General features: G+C 38.6%; 1 protein-coding gene across 10 annotated transcripts in view; it reads right to left on the reverse strand.

Annotated features, from left to right (window-relative positions):
* Positions 1 to 3,078: 3,078 nt before the first annotated feature.
* Positions 3,079 to 14,277, reverse strand: part of LOC109852136 — a 46,806-nt gene continuing 35,607 nt past the window's right edge. For all 10 annotated transcript variants that reach the window (XM_020423009.1, XM_020423012.1, XM_020423013.1 and 7 more), the window contains exons 8-11: positions 10,798 to 10,917; positions 8,094 to 8,377; positions 5,652 to 5,768; positions 3,079 to 5,040 (exon numbers count right to left, since the gene is read on the reverse strand). In XM_020423009.1, the coding sequence (XP_020278598.1) occupies positions 4,818 to 5,040; positions 5,652 to 5,768; positions 8,094 to 8,377; positions 10,798 to 10,917 (744 nt within the window). In that variant the 3' untranslated portion in view covers positions 3,079 to 4,817. The remainder of the gene's footprint in view (positions 5,041 to 5,651; positions 5,769 to 8,093; positions 8,378 to 10,797; positions 10,918 to 14,277) is intronic.

The raw sequence follows: 14,277 nt of genomic DNA on the forward strand, positions 1-14,277 counted from the left end.
CCCCCCCCCCCCGCTCCCCGAACATTTTTGTTGCCAAAGTGTGTATGTAAGTTTACACAGTAGTTAGTATCTACTATATTTATTGTATATGTATAGAGCACATAATATATGTATTGATTAAAATTGTTTAACTCTTCTGAAAATAAATTCATACAAAAATTAGATACACGTCTTTTATAATTATCCTATTTAGAATATATAATTATTTTTTATATCAGTGTTTTTTTTTAAAGTTTTCTTTTGTTGGTGGGGTCCTTTTTGTTCGTAGGGACCCATAGGCAGTGCCTAGTTTGCCTATGCGTTAGTCCGGCACTGTACAGAATATATGATCAGACTTCTAATTTTTTTTTTACAATAATACAAGTATTTAACCGCACATAAATGTGTGTGTATGTGTAGTGAAATGTGTGTTTGGTATATGTGTGTACACATAGAGAATATACTAATTAATAATAGACGGATAGTTTTTTTTTCTTTTGTAAAACTGCTTAATTCTCTCGGGTTTCTAAAACCTCTGTGTTCCTTTCGTAAGAGAATAATAGACTTCTTTTCTGTTTTAATTATTTGGTCTCTCGGTTTAAAGCTATAAATATTAACGTTTGGAGGTAATTATTTTTTTTCAACTTCTTTATATACGTACGTGTGTTGTTTGCGTGAAGCCGACGCTGCGATCCATTTGTTTTGTTTGTTTGTTTTTTTTTTTTTTTTTTTTTTCACGTCTTTACGTAAATAACATTAGTTAGACTGCTCTTACGTCTAAATATTTTATTACAAGTTACATTTCGTTGTATAAGTAAATCTTTTCGAGATTTTACACATGCTTGGTTTAATCAGTCATTAACAACAAATCTATGAAATTAATTTACGTAATTTACATGTATTTTACATTTCTATTATATTGTTACATTGTATATAAAATGGGTTTTACTTAAAATACTGCATAATCATAATTTCAATATGTAGACACAAATGGATCCCAGCATAAACTTGCTACTTGTTATAATTCTCTTTTCCGCATGAACGTAATGTGGTTGTTGCGAAATTAAAAGAATATCGTAGTCACATTTGTACATATATAAAAATAAAGAGTCGCGATATGTACATTAGCAAAATTATCGTTATATCTTTTTTTTGTGGATTTGCTTATTTATGCGTACAGTATTTGCAGATGTGTGTGTGTATGTGTGTGTACGTACGTATGTGTGTGTGTACGTACGTAACGCATACGCACACATCCATATATACACTCGAGATGATCTTACAAGCAGTTATTTCAGCTGTTACAAATCTCTCTACATTCTGATTTCATTTCACGTCTCACGTGTGAGTGCGTGAACATCGACGAAATTTTGTTAACGTAAAAGTTACTATACATTCGACACTCGCAATAGTCCATTAATTTTTACATGCGATACATAAGAACAGTTTGGTTTTCGCTTTTGAAATAATGACACACAATTTCCTTAAAAAAATTATTACTAATGAGACCTTATGTTAACAATGTCTATTCGCTTAAAATCGGACACTCACGTAACACACACAAACGCTTATCAATAATACAATGAATAATATAATTCGTATACTATTAATGAGTAGAGATAAAAAAAAAAGCTCGAAGATGCAACTAGTGGGTTTGCTGCAGCAAACAAGTAGAAGAGATTACCGGAAATGAGAATGTTCGGTGCGGATGTTCGAACGTTTACATTCTTTGTTTGTTTTTCGATAGGTTGTTGATTCGATAAACGAATATCCGGCTTGATATTTCGACACAGAAGCGGAATACGTAAATTTTGTAGTTTCGCACATATTTCGCTCGAGCGACGATAAATACAAAACAAATAATTTGCCAATACACGTTACTTCTCACAAATGTTTATTTAAAAATTAAATGTTTATTTACAAGATTACACAGTGTGTAAATATCTCTTAGAATGAGAAATTTCTTTTAATCTTTAACAAAATCTGCTGACACATGTGTAAATATTTGACCAAAAACAGAATGACTCAACGTCTGACACCAAAGTTACGCGTTGCTCACAGAGAGAATAAGTGAAATTCCGGGAATTCCCCACATTCCAAGATTTAAATGACTCATCGCTCGCGCGCGTAAGAAATGATTTACACGTGTACTTTACGATATGCTTGAGAGTTATTATTTATATTGTAGATTATCACTTATATGCTACGAGAATTTAAAAAAATATGCGAATTGATCATCAGGACAGGATCACTGCGAGGAGGTTGTTGTTGTAATGACGCGACGACGAATCTAGAATCTAAATCTAGATTTAGACGGACGATCGCGAGAAAGTTACGATATCGTCGATTTCTTTTTGCGCGATTGTCAAAAAATGAGTAATAATGTAATAGGTGTATTCGTCGTTTGCTCATCTATTATTGAAACCTGCTTAACATGATATGTGCGACAGCATTCGCGCATATCTAACGAGGGAAAATCTTGATCGTTTCTCTTGGACGTTCTACGTATTTGGACACGTGTAGGTAGGTATATATATTTTATATATATATATATATATATGCACACACGTATACACACATGTACGTGCGTGCGCGTATGACATGATGACTCTGCAAATAAAGCGACGAACTTCGTTAAATCGATCCAAACGGTTTGTGTGTACCAACGATTTTTGCTCGGAATAATCTCTCGATGCTCGTCAGTTTAATTGCGCGGAAACACCACTTGTACGTACATGTGTACGTATACACATACACACACAATTCTTTTAATAGATACCTGACATTGACGTGCGCGCACGTGTATATTAATTCTAATCCTGTAAACCCCTTTTGATTCCGATTTTTACAAATGAGAATTTTAAAAACTACTTAGTGGGCGAATTTTCAAAAATCTAAAACCATCACAACTATTATTATTTCCCTAATTTAGAATGTCGAATAAAGCTCCGTGAATTTTTGTAGCCAATAAAAAAAATCGCGTCGGACATAAATATCGGGGATTTACAGGATGAGGGTTAATCTGTTTGCATTATGTGTGTGTGTGTGTGTGTATATATACGTACGATACGTGTGTAAACGAGATTTTGCGAGAGAGACTACGAGAGACTAGGAGGAATTCCAAATGCGAATTTAATTTTCCAGCAAATATTCGAGAGAAATTTGATCGTATAATTTTCATATGTCTCTCTATAATGAAGAGCGCGTGTATAAGTGAATAGAATTCCATTCCCATTAGTATTCTTAGAATGGCCCCGTGTTTTTTTTTTTTTTTTTACTTACGATTGGTCCAGAGATCTAAAGTCGAAGGAAGATCGGCAACGATGAGGCACGTGCTTCGCGTAGGAGCGACTTTTTAATCGTGGAAAAAGCCAGCTTTTTAATAAATCGATAAAGGACGCTATATATGTATATTATATATATGTATATATGTACGTATATTACAAAATGTTCTGGATGGCAGATGCGCGTGTTGTTCGCACGAATCTCTGTCGCACACATTATTACACACGATCTATATATTGTTCCCACATTTTTGTGATAAAACCCTGATAAAGCGCGATAAAGTCGATTGCCCCGGGAGGAGATAAATCTCCTCGATATATATTCTCCCTTTTATCGAAGAGAGGAAGTTTCGCGAGGTTTTTTCTTTATTCCGCGTGTTAAACTCTGTTAATGCTTTTTTCTTTTTATATTATATAAAGAATTTTGCGTTTCCGCATGCGTGCACTTTGAGTGAAAAAATTTCACACTCGCAAGCAACACGGATTTATATCTTGAAAGACGTGATCTCTTATAAACTCCCGCTATAATACTCGTAGATATGTCGATAGCTGATTCAATGTTTTTTTTAGAAATAGATTAACATAGAGTTTCTCTCTCTCTCTCTCTCTCTCTTTCTTCTAGTGAACTCGCTCTAATGCAAATTGTTTTTTTTCTCTACTAAAATATAGATACAACGAAGTAATTTCTCTGTCTTGTTTTTCCTGTTACATTTGTTACACGTCGAATATAATATATTTACGACACACGTGTAATTAGAATCATCGAATTCGCATGGCAAACATTTTTGCGCCCGCAAAAGAGAGTTCGATTTCAATAATCGGGAAAGTAATTGCCGTGAAACTCGGTCTTCTTGTGAGTAATATTTCTGCGTACAAAGCATATACGACGAATTTACAGAGTTGTTGAATCAGAGAAAGAATTATTAGAGAATACTATTTAAGCTTAATAGACGTTATTTATGCGTGAAAAGTTACTTTTTATTTTTGCACGCGCAAGTCTTAACTCATTATTATCTGGAAGAGACGTGTGATACGAAAAAAATCAGCTTCAATAAATTGTAATGCGCTTTGATATGCAGGTTTTTTTTTTTTTTTTTTTTTTTTAGTTTCTTCGACCAGTTGCATTTGTTTCTTATCGTACAATGATAAACCGTTTTTTATATACGTGTGCCTGTATACAACGTTGTACAATGCAAGCGGTCAAACTATGTATATCTAATTTGAAACGACTGTACATTTTGTTTATTTCTCCGTGCTCTCTCGACGGACTTCATTTGAACCGATCGTACAATTTTATTTCCGGCGTCGCGCAACGTTGTCGTCGCAGAACGATTACGATAACGTTCTGTTGAAAAAGAAAACTAACAAATAAGAAAATTGTTTTACAGAGGAAGGTAAAATATATATATGCCTGTGGATGCGAGAATGGCGGACAGTTTTCGTGCGCGCGATCAAAGGGAAAAACCGGGGGAGAAGGATTGAAACCGGGTGACGGGCGGATTGGCCGGGAGTTTACACGAGGAGCTCCTTAAGGAAGTCCTCGGCAAGCAAGTCCTACAAGTACTCGTCGACGCGTTCGTTCTCGTCCGGCGGACTCGGCTCGCTCACGCTTAGAATCGGCAGTCCGAAGTGTTGCACTTCGATGCTCGATTCCGTGGTCACGCGTTGTTTCGCGTAGTCGCAGCTCATTGAGTGTCGGTCGGCGTCGATGCGCCGCCGATATTGATGATACCGCGGCAAGCGGGTGACGTCGTTCTCGCACGTTCGCCGATAACACCTGCGCAAAAAAAGAGATGATTTTTTTTCGAGACATTAATTCTCAAGTCGGAAACGTGTGCGTGTCTTATTAGATCTCTCTACACTCCCGATGAGACGAGGAAAGAGGAAAAGATGTACTCGTCGATATCGAGTTTGACACGTAATCAAGTCGTTATTCTTTAACGGTGGAAAGGAGATATTTGGAGGACGAGAGAATAGAACGTCATCCAACGATGACATATTCATGACCAATAGTTTCAGGAAAGCGCTTCGGGATATAAATAGTGTCTTATTGCGGATTCATGAAGGTATGCATTTTACAGGTTCGCGTCGCGGATATTTGCAGCAGTGAACGATCATATATTTCAGAATTGACGGATCGCAAAGTAACAGCGAATAAGATAGTTATTGCGTTCGCGCCGCTGCGACGAATTTAATATTGATAGTTTTTTGCGCGGAAAAGTAAAGAAAATAAAAGTTTGAGATTTTTCTGAGAACCAGAAGTTTAAAAATGATATTTTATAACACACTCAAATACAATTACGAAAGGTTTTTAGTACCAGGAGCGAGTACCAAGAACAGACACGGTTGTATATATTTTATGTATTTCAATTGTAAACGAATTATTACCGCTCATCCATGGAAGCAGGTTGTCGCACGGGGCATCTAACGTACTCGTGACTTCCGCTACTACGCCACCCTCCGAAACGTTTGGTGATTAACGACGAAGATGATATCGGAGAATCTCTGAAATGTTAAGCGTAATTTTTTAATTTATATATAAAGAAAAATTTCTTACATAAAACTGAAAATACAATTTATTCTTTTCGATTGTTTTCGAAGCATACTATAAGTCGGTGGAAATTGTCTCGAAAATGTCAGACGGTTATTGACAACGACGTGGCGACTGTTGGACACATTGTTAACATGAAAACATTTTTTTAGTTTCACAATCGAGTTGAATAGATGTATTTTCAGTTTTATATAATAAATTGTTTTAATAAAATTAAACTGGTCGCGTTCCTCTTTGACAGACTGATGTGTGATCATACGCTATTGTACAAAACCACGCAAGCAGAATTTTCATAAATTTAATTTTTTTCATGCGTCTTACACATCACCGATTGTCGGCGTGTTTATGTGTCACGAGTTAAATTAAATCAAACTATAACATCGCACAAGTTGTCGGTACACGTCAGAAAACAGCTCTCGACGATTGACGTGGCAAAATAAGTGGGACAAAAGTTCCGTATCTTAAAAAAAAAAAAAAAACCATACGGAAACTAAGGAAGAAACGGAAAAGCGAGCAACAAAAATCGGAAGAACGAGAAAAGTTTGCGTATATCGCATGCACACGCGGCGCTTTCATAATTTATAACTCTGTATACAGCAAATTGCGCGCTGGTAACACGTGTGTGCACGTAACGTTGCGATATTATGGAAATGATGTGATGCAGAAAGGAAAGCGGCACATTTGCGGAATACCTACATCTAATGACGCGCACGTGCAACGCGCGTCTCTTTTATGTGCGTATGTGTGTGCGGGGAAGGAGGAGAAGGAGGAAAGAGAAAAAGATTGTTCAATAAATAAACTTTTTCCCCGGAAAGCTATTTTTAAAAGCCAGACGTTACGATCGAACATAAATAACTGTAATCTGTCGTCCTTAAAAAAAAAAAGCCCACATTCTCGGATAATCTCACTGCCGTCGTTTCTCTGATAAAAACGAGAGAGGGTGGTTATATGTTTCCCGCGCGTTTGTGAACTTACGCGAACTTTTTTCTCCCGAGAGACAAACGTATATAAAGAAACCAGCCGTCTTATCTTTGTCTACGCTTGTGTGTGGTTTGTGTTGGGGTCGCGTGAAGCAGCGATGTTGAATATGAATACCTACTGCACGCGGGGCGCGGAGCAGCGCCGCGCGAGAAACGGAAGGTCGCCGCGAGCGAGCCGCGCGAACGATTGCAAACGGTTGCAAAGTAGCGGAGTCATTTACATGCCACACGGCACACGGGGTCAAGTGGGCATCGCCTAGTAAAATTGTGATCGATAACACGCCCACCGGGAGTCGTGTGCTCTCGCTGTGCATTGACGTTGCATTGCGGATCGAAGTTTTGTCGCGCGCGCGTTTCCTCTTCCCTCCCCCTCCCTCCCACCTCCCCCGCGACACACAATGTTGGTATATCGCTTACATTTAAATTTCCACGGAGACTGTCATTATTACGCGCGTGCGACGTTGCGCAAGGGGTAGAGGAGTCGAGAGCGCGCACCTGGCCTCTCGCAAGTCGCGGCCAAATCGATGCGTTTATCCTGTGTAAGTCGTGCAACGCGACTCGGTAATTTGCATTTCTGATGAATCGCGCAGACCGCGCGTTACGCGGTATCTTGATATATCTTCTCGTAGAAACGAGAAGTCGCGAAACGAGCCGCGCGAGGCAAATTAAAGCGGGGGAGATGCTGACGGAAATCGATTTTTGTTTTTCAACTCTCTTCTGGCCTCGAACGTCGTTAGCGATAATAAATGCCTCAAACGAATTTTCTCGGGATTCACGAGTTACGTGAACATTTTAACAATTGCCGACGTTATGATTATGTATTATTCTTTCGCCGATACGCATAAAACTGTGTTTTTGTAACAATTGAAATATATGCACTCTACGTGCGCGCAAAAACGTTGCGTCGAATGAAATGTTGGCCCCTTGATCGTTTCTACTATGTTGCTCGCGTGAAAAATTATTGTATACCCAGCAAACCTACGCAGAAATAACAATAAATCACGCGGGAAAATTGTGCGTCGAGGAAATGTGAGAGGGAAGATGATACCTACACGCTTTGCTCTGCTAAAATTACAGGTACGATGTAACTGGATTATAATGCTGTGAGAGATTAATGGCGTTTATTTGGTAGATTAATTTCGTTTTTTCTCACAACTGATGAGTTTCTCAAATCGACAAATCTCCAAACTTCTTTCGCATATTTATTGAAACGAAAGATATATGAGAAACGGAAACTAATTAATGGTTTTTTAATGTCTGCAATGATGTGTGTGTGCTCTTGTCGGAGGTCTAACGAACCTTGAAGAAGGCTGCTGATAACTAGGATCCAAGAGCGAGGTTTCCGTGTTATCTTTCGTTGTGCTCTCGACGCTGCTCTGCCTTCTCGAGTCCTGATCCTCGATGGACTTGTCGTCCTGACAAATCGGCTTCAAGAAGGACTCCCGAAGGTCGCCTTCGTTGCCTTCGTCCTTGGAGCTTCTTCGCGGATCTTGTTGGCGATTCGATGACGCGAGAGGCAAGTTATCTGCACTGCGAACCTTGCGACACAACTTGGACGTGGATCCGTGTCGTCGTAGAAACTCCTGAAAGCACAAAGTGTTCGGACTCGTCGATAGAAAATCGCGCAAACGTGACGAGTTAAAAAAAAAAAAAAAAATTATTGACTTTTTTCATACTTATTTATTTATTACATTTTTGTCGTGCGCTGTTGAGTGTGATGCAACGAATATATACCGAGCTGAAAAGGTGGTGACGCGCGTGAAACAAAACGCGAGGGAAGATAATACGGAATGTGACGCTACTTTTGATTTTCTCATTTATATTCCTTTGAAATATTATATTAAAATTGTCTTGAATGACATCGCGATATCGCGTACTTTGCGATCGCGGCGTTTTTTCTTCTCTTCGTGTGTTCGTAAATGGAAGTTCAAATCTTCTGTAAGTGCAGATTAAAAAGAAATCCGTTCTCTGTGCGCAGCAGCGTAATATTTGTTTCAACGTTAAATCTGTTTCTTTTTTTTTTTTTTTTTACAAAATAAAGTAAAAAACAGATAGACGAGAAGGATTTTAAATCACATGCAATAATAACGTATGCGTAAAAGACTACTCTCAACGAGTACGGGAGTATTAAATTTGTGATTTGTTTTAGATTTATTATTGATATCAGGAGCGAGCAGTTACTCGAACGTTGCATAAATAATGCGTTGTAATGCGGTAAATTGCGCGTGCAATATATCGATCTCGAGGAGAAGAACATCAAGCAAAATCTTTGTATTATTAACGACATCGCTGTGCTAATACCGTGCCAATTGCGAGAGAGTGACTTCGTGTGTGTGTGTGTGTGTATGTGTGTGTCGTAATGGCACGGTAATAAAATGTGAACCACAAAGGGATTGTGGCGCGAAAATTACATTACAAAACGAATGTGTGTGTGTGTGTATGCGCGCGACAAGAGTAAACATTTAACGATTCCAAATAAAAACAAAAAAAAAACATTTAATTAATATACCACACACATGTTGCAAAAAAAAATTTGTTCGTTTTCTTACATGTAATTCACGAACATATCGATTCGTTTAGTGCACTACACTGTACTTCAGACTACCTTGAACTTTGACGTTTGAGGTATCTCTCTCTTTCGCATGTGGAAGTATCTCTTTCGTGTTCATTATTTATTGAAATAACTGTCGCACCGAGGGATATGGTTATTCCGTTCGACTCGGGTTGCGATATGTGTTAACAATGTATGCCAAAATGCACGATCTGAAACTGTAACAATCGCGCAAATAAGCACGTGCGCGCGTTTATTAACGCCGCGATATTGTTTCGTGTTATAATCGCGGAACGCACTTTCGATTCTCGGAGAATGAAAGAGTGGAAGGGAAGGGTGGCGCGTGTAATCGCGGCTCGAATTCGATTTGCCTGGTTTACGATATAAATGATACATCGCGCGCGCAAATAATCTCGCAAAAAGAATACGCAATGAGGCTGATAAGTCCCTGCCCTCCTCCTCGTTGCATTGTAATTGGGGTTACTGACTGCGAGTTAATCGGTTTTCTTCCGTGTAATTGGAGTAGACTCCCGTTGCGCGACCGAGCAGCTCGTACACGCTGCAATTTGTCTCGCGGATTGTTGTAACTTAATCTTCAATTTTCTTTACAGGGTAAATAAATAAATCCAACGTGTTGCAAATAAATCATCGCGTACGCACAAACGTGTATCGTATCTAACGTGACACATGGCGATTTTCTACCTCTTACTGATGGGGATCTAATATTCAAGGTCGAAACGTTTAACATTACGTCACTATGGAAGATTGAAAGGACGAGATTTTGCACAAAACAAACCTGTTACTCGATCTTTCATCCTTTTTTTTTTTTTTTTTTATTAAATTTTAACTTTGTATGAACCTGTACTATTTATTTTTACACTTATTATTGACATGTTTCAGATATTTATGTGTGTGCAAATTGCTGAATGAAATTTCACGGAAGATACGCACAAATTTACATCTCATCCGAATGTATGTACGTTTTACTTTCGAATCTGCATGTGTAACGACACTTTTACATATAGATTTGAATGTAAATTGTAGCAAATGTCGGAACGACAAGCTTGAGTTAAAGCGTAGCTATAGTTAAGGCCGAATATCATCCGTTGTACAACCTTCCGCCTGATTCCCTATACTGATTTCCGATTTCACTCTTCCTTCCTTCCCCTTCATCCAGTAATCACAAAGTGGCCGTATGGACGAGGGCGGCATGATAACACACACGGGGCCCTCACACTAAACGGACAGACGCTCTCTGTTCATTTCCCGCGCGCGGGGAAGAAAAAAGGTCGCGCGGGAACAAAATCGCACACCGGTAAATCGATCAGCGCCGAGTTCGAGGACGTATCGCGGTGCTGTCCACCTCGCGTAAATGCGACGTATCGATCTTTTTTTTCTCTCTCTCGCGCGTGAATTTTTCTCGTTTATCGTTTCGATTACATTGTACTTTACCTGCGACAGGAAGCCGGCTACGTCGATTGCACTGTTGACGCGCGGCCTCGAGGTTCTCGGCCAGCCCAAGGCTCCGCCGCTGTCTAAGGAGTCCACGTGATGGCTCGACCAGTGCAGATGCTGGAAAATTTCACAGAGATTTCACGTTTATGTCCACCATACGCGGAAAAAAAGAAAGACGCGGTGAAACAATTGCAGTAGTCGAGCGCTCGGCCTCTCGCGAGAAGCGTGAACATTTTTTTTTATTTGTTTTCACATAATGCACGTGGGAATATCTACGTGATAAGAAAAGTTGAGAGGCCGAGAGACGAGCGAACGTGAGGGTGCTGTTGTTACGGTGAAAGAAAATGCGAAAAAACGAGACAAAATTGCGCAAGGTCGCATCGGAAGTTCCTCCGACATTTTCGCGTTTTGAGGGAAATGCGCTTATAGTTTTTGGAACTACCGGTGCAACGCCAAAATGGTGATCACACACAATGTGAACATATGTTTGTACTTTTTGCTGCAGCGATGAACAGAATTCGAAATGTAGCACCTTCATCTCCCTTCATCTCTTTTTTTTTTTAAATAAATTCTATTCTTGTTTTTTATTTTTTATTTTTTTTGAAGATTAAATATGTTTTACGAGTTTGCAGTCTAATTACACGTAATACCAGGCGTAAATACGTTATGTAATCCTGCAACATAAATCACAAGGATTTAAACGTTACAGGGCACAACGTAACAAGGCATATATGTAAAATGCACCCTTCTGTGTGCAAGGGGAGATTAATTTTAGATATGTGTGTGTGTGTGTGTGTGTGTGTGTGTGTGTGTTTGATAATTATTCAATATTTCCAGTTTTATGCGTAAAGAATTTAGAAATCGTTGATTCGGACTACGATGAAAATACTTACGCTTGTTAAAATGTCATTAAATTGTGAAACGGAGCAGAAAACGCTAATCAAATTTAAAGGTGATCCGAGAATCGGATGAAAGAGCGCGACTATTATTAATCTCGTCCGTTGATTTTTCGACAAGAAGGAAACAGTAATCGCGATACAGTGTTGTAATCAGTGTTTTATAAATTTAAGTAATTAAAAGACTTATATAGCGATATATAATTCATCCGAATTTTCGCATCACCTGTGCAAAAATCGCGCTGTCGTATCGCGGAAATTAAATTTATATTAAAAAAAAAAAAAAACTGTTTGACACTGTTTTTTTTTACTGTAATTATTCCGTATTTTACTGTAATTATTTACTGTAATTATTCGTTCCTTGTTGACGAGAGAATTTTTTTGCACGATACGACGCGCAACGCTACGGTTCTACTTAAAAAGCATCTTAAGTAAGCTAATACAATAAGCAATCTTCGCGTGACTTGATAGTCGTGACGTAATAATATACAAAAGCATCGATATGTGTGCGAAGCATCATCTGAATGCTCAACAGTAGATACTTTTTTTTTTTTTTTTTAGCTGGGACATTGACGCAAAGAAGTGCAATCTCTAATCATCGAATCTAATTTAAGCATCAAGTTTACACTGCGACTTTATCGTTTTAGAAAATATGAGAACAATCAAACAATTTAATTGTGTGTGTTTCGAAAAAAAATTGATGAGGAATAAAACAAAGGAAGGAGTTACCTCGTTGCGTCAATGACGTGACTTTTTTTTAGTTAATAAAATTATTAACGTACGATCTCCAAGCGGCTGCGTTGTACACTTTTGTGCGTAAAGTTCGTCAATAATGTGCTTAAACGGTGCCATCACATATTCAAAAAAAAAAAATAAATAAATAAATAACTGGAACAAGGCAAGTTTAAGCGACTTCAAGCGATTGGGAGGGCAGTAATCTAGTTCCCAAACCAAGCTGTTGGTGTTGTTGAACGAAAAAAAATGACTATTGGAAAATGAGAATTTTTCTTCGGAGAGATATGAAGATCCAAAACAAGAAGATGTTCTTTCAGATACAAATGTATCTTGTGACAAATTTTATCACTTTTTTTTTAAATCTTTTCCTCCGTTTTGTTATTGTCATATAATTAATAATAAACGTGTGTATTGATTGTACACGCATCGATTAAGATAAAATACTTCGATCGAGTTTTTTCTCGTGAGATTTGTTCGATCGGATTAGAAGATTAGGGGCGTCTACATTAGACAATATGTGAGAGAGAGCGCATCTCTCGCGAAAGAATCCGCGAAAGATTTAATCAAATTAAGTGCATCTATGTTCTGTGTTGCGGGGAATCTCAGGTCTTTAGTGGGATTCTCATGATTCCGATCAGATTTGGGTCAACGCGCTATTAGTCCAGAACCTCCCACTGGCTTCGGAACGAGACGGGATAAATTTAGCAACGGCGACGTACTGCCGCAAATCCCGAAGAGTTTCCACCGTTTTGTTTGCGCGTGTCTCGTGCGCGTAAAATCTTCTCGGTGTGTCCTCGATCCTGCGCAATTGAACAACGCACAACAACAGGCATTCTTTATTTTCTTTTGCGTGTAGTCAAAAATATTAGAAATTCTCGTACACACAATTGTATACTGGCATTAACAAACATATACGCATATACACGTAAAGATTCAAAGTCCGCACGAATCTGACACTATCCGGACAAAGGACAGTTGCATGAACGCTTCGCGTTCGGGTTTTTTTTTAGTATCCGAACAACAGGATGTTGAATCCAGCTATTACGTAACTTTTTGGAAGTCGATTGAAATTTTTCCGTCTTTTCCTTGTTGTCAACGATGGAGAGAGAGCAACAATTCGAAGAGCGAAATTATTTCGATCAATACAAGCTCCGAAAAGGTCACACGGTGGTCATGTGATCCACAAAGCGTGTGTTACCTGACATTAAAATTCCACAGTTCCGATTGGAGTTCTCGTGTTACTTTTGAAGAGATTAAGTTGACACGTTTGGTTGACCACAAATGAGCAAAGTGCGGTCAGGTTGGATTGGATCGAACAGACGGGTCCGGGATCTGATTGGGACTGACAAAGCGATTTTGCAATTGAGTTGCAAATTTGTTTCGGTCACAGATTTGTTCTCCACCTGCTCATTAATTTCGCATTCTAACCGCTTTGTTCTTTTTGCACATAACAGCATTTTCTTTGCGAAATACATTTTAAGCTCTTCATCTTATGTTTCTTTATCTCAAGTTATTCTCTGTTAATAAGGAAATTGATAACAATAAAACGTCTGCTCGCGATCAAAGTTGGCGAATAATCTTGGCGCCTTATCTTTACGAAAATTGAATGTCTTTGTCTCAGAAGAGACAAGGCAGAGACTTAGCAAGACTATTTTCGATTTCTCTTCTTGCGCATCCGCAAACATAATTAATTGCGCGCGGAACTGCAAAGTTACGCGTTTACACGCGCGCGCGCCTACATATCGCCTACTAATACACAGTTTGTCCGGAAAGTTCCCGGACTACGTGAATTAAAAATCGAAAATGAAAGATATGGTTTATTAAACAAGTTTACACTTCAAGGTAG

Source organism: Pseudomyrmex gracilis, unplaced genomic scaffold (genome assembly GCF_002006095.1).
Source record: "Pseudomyrmex gracilis isolate BER0280 unplaced genomic scaffold, ASM200609v1 scaffold_24, whole genome shotgun sequence".
In the NCBI taxonomy this organism is placed as follows: domain Eukaryota; kingdom Metazoa; phylum Arthropoda; class Insecta; order Hymenoptera; family Formicidae; genus Pseudomyrmex; species Pseudomyrmex gracilis.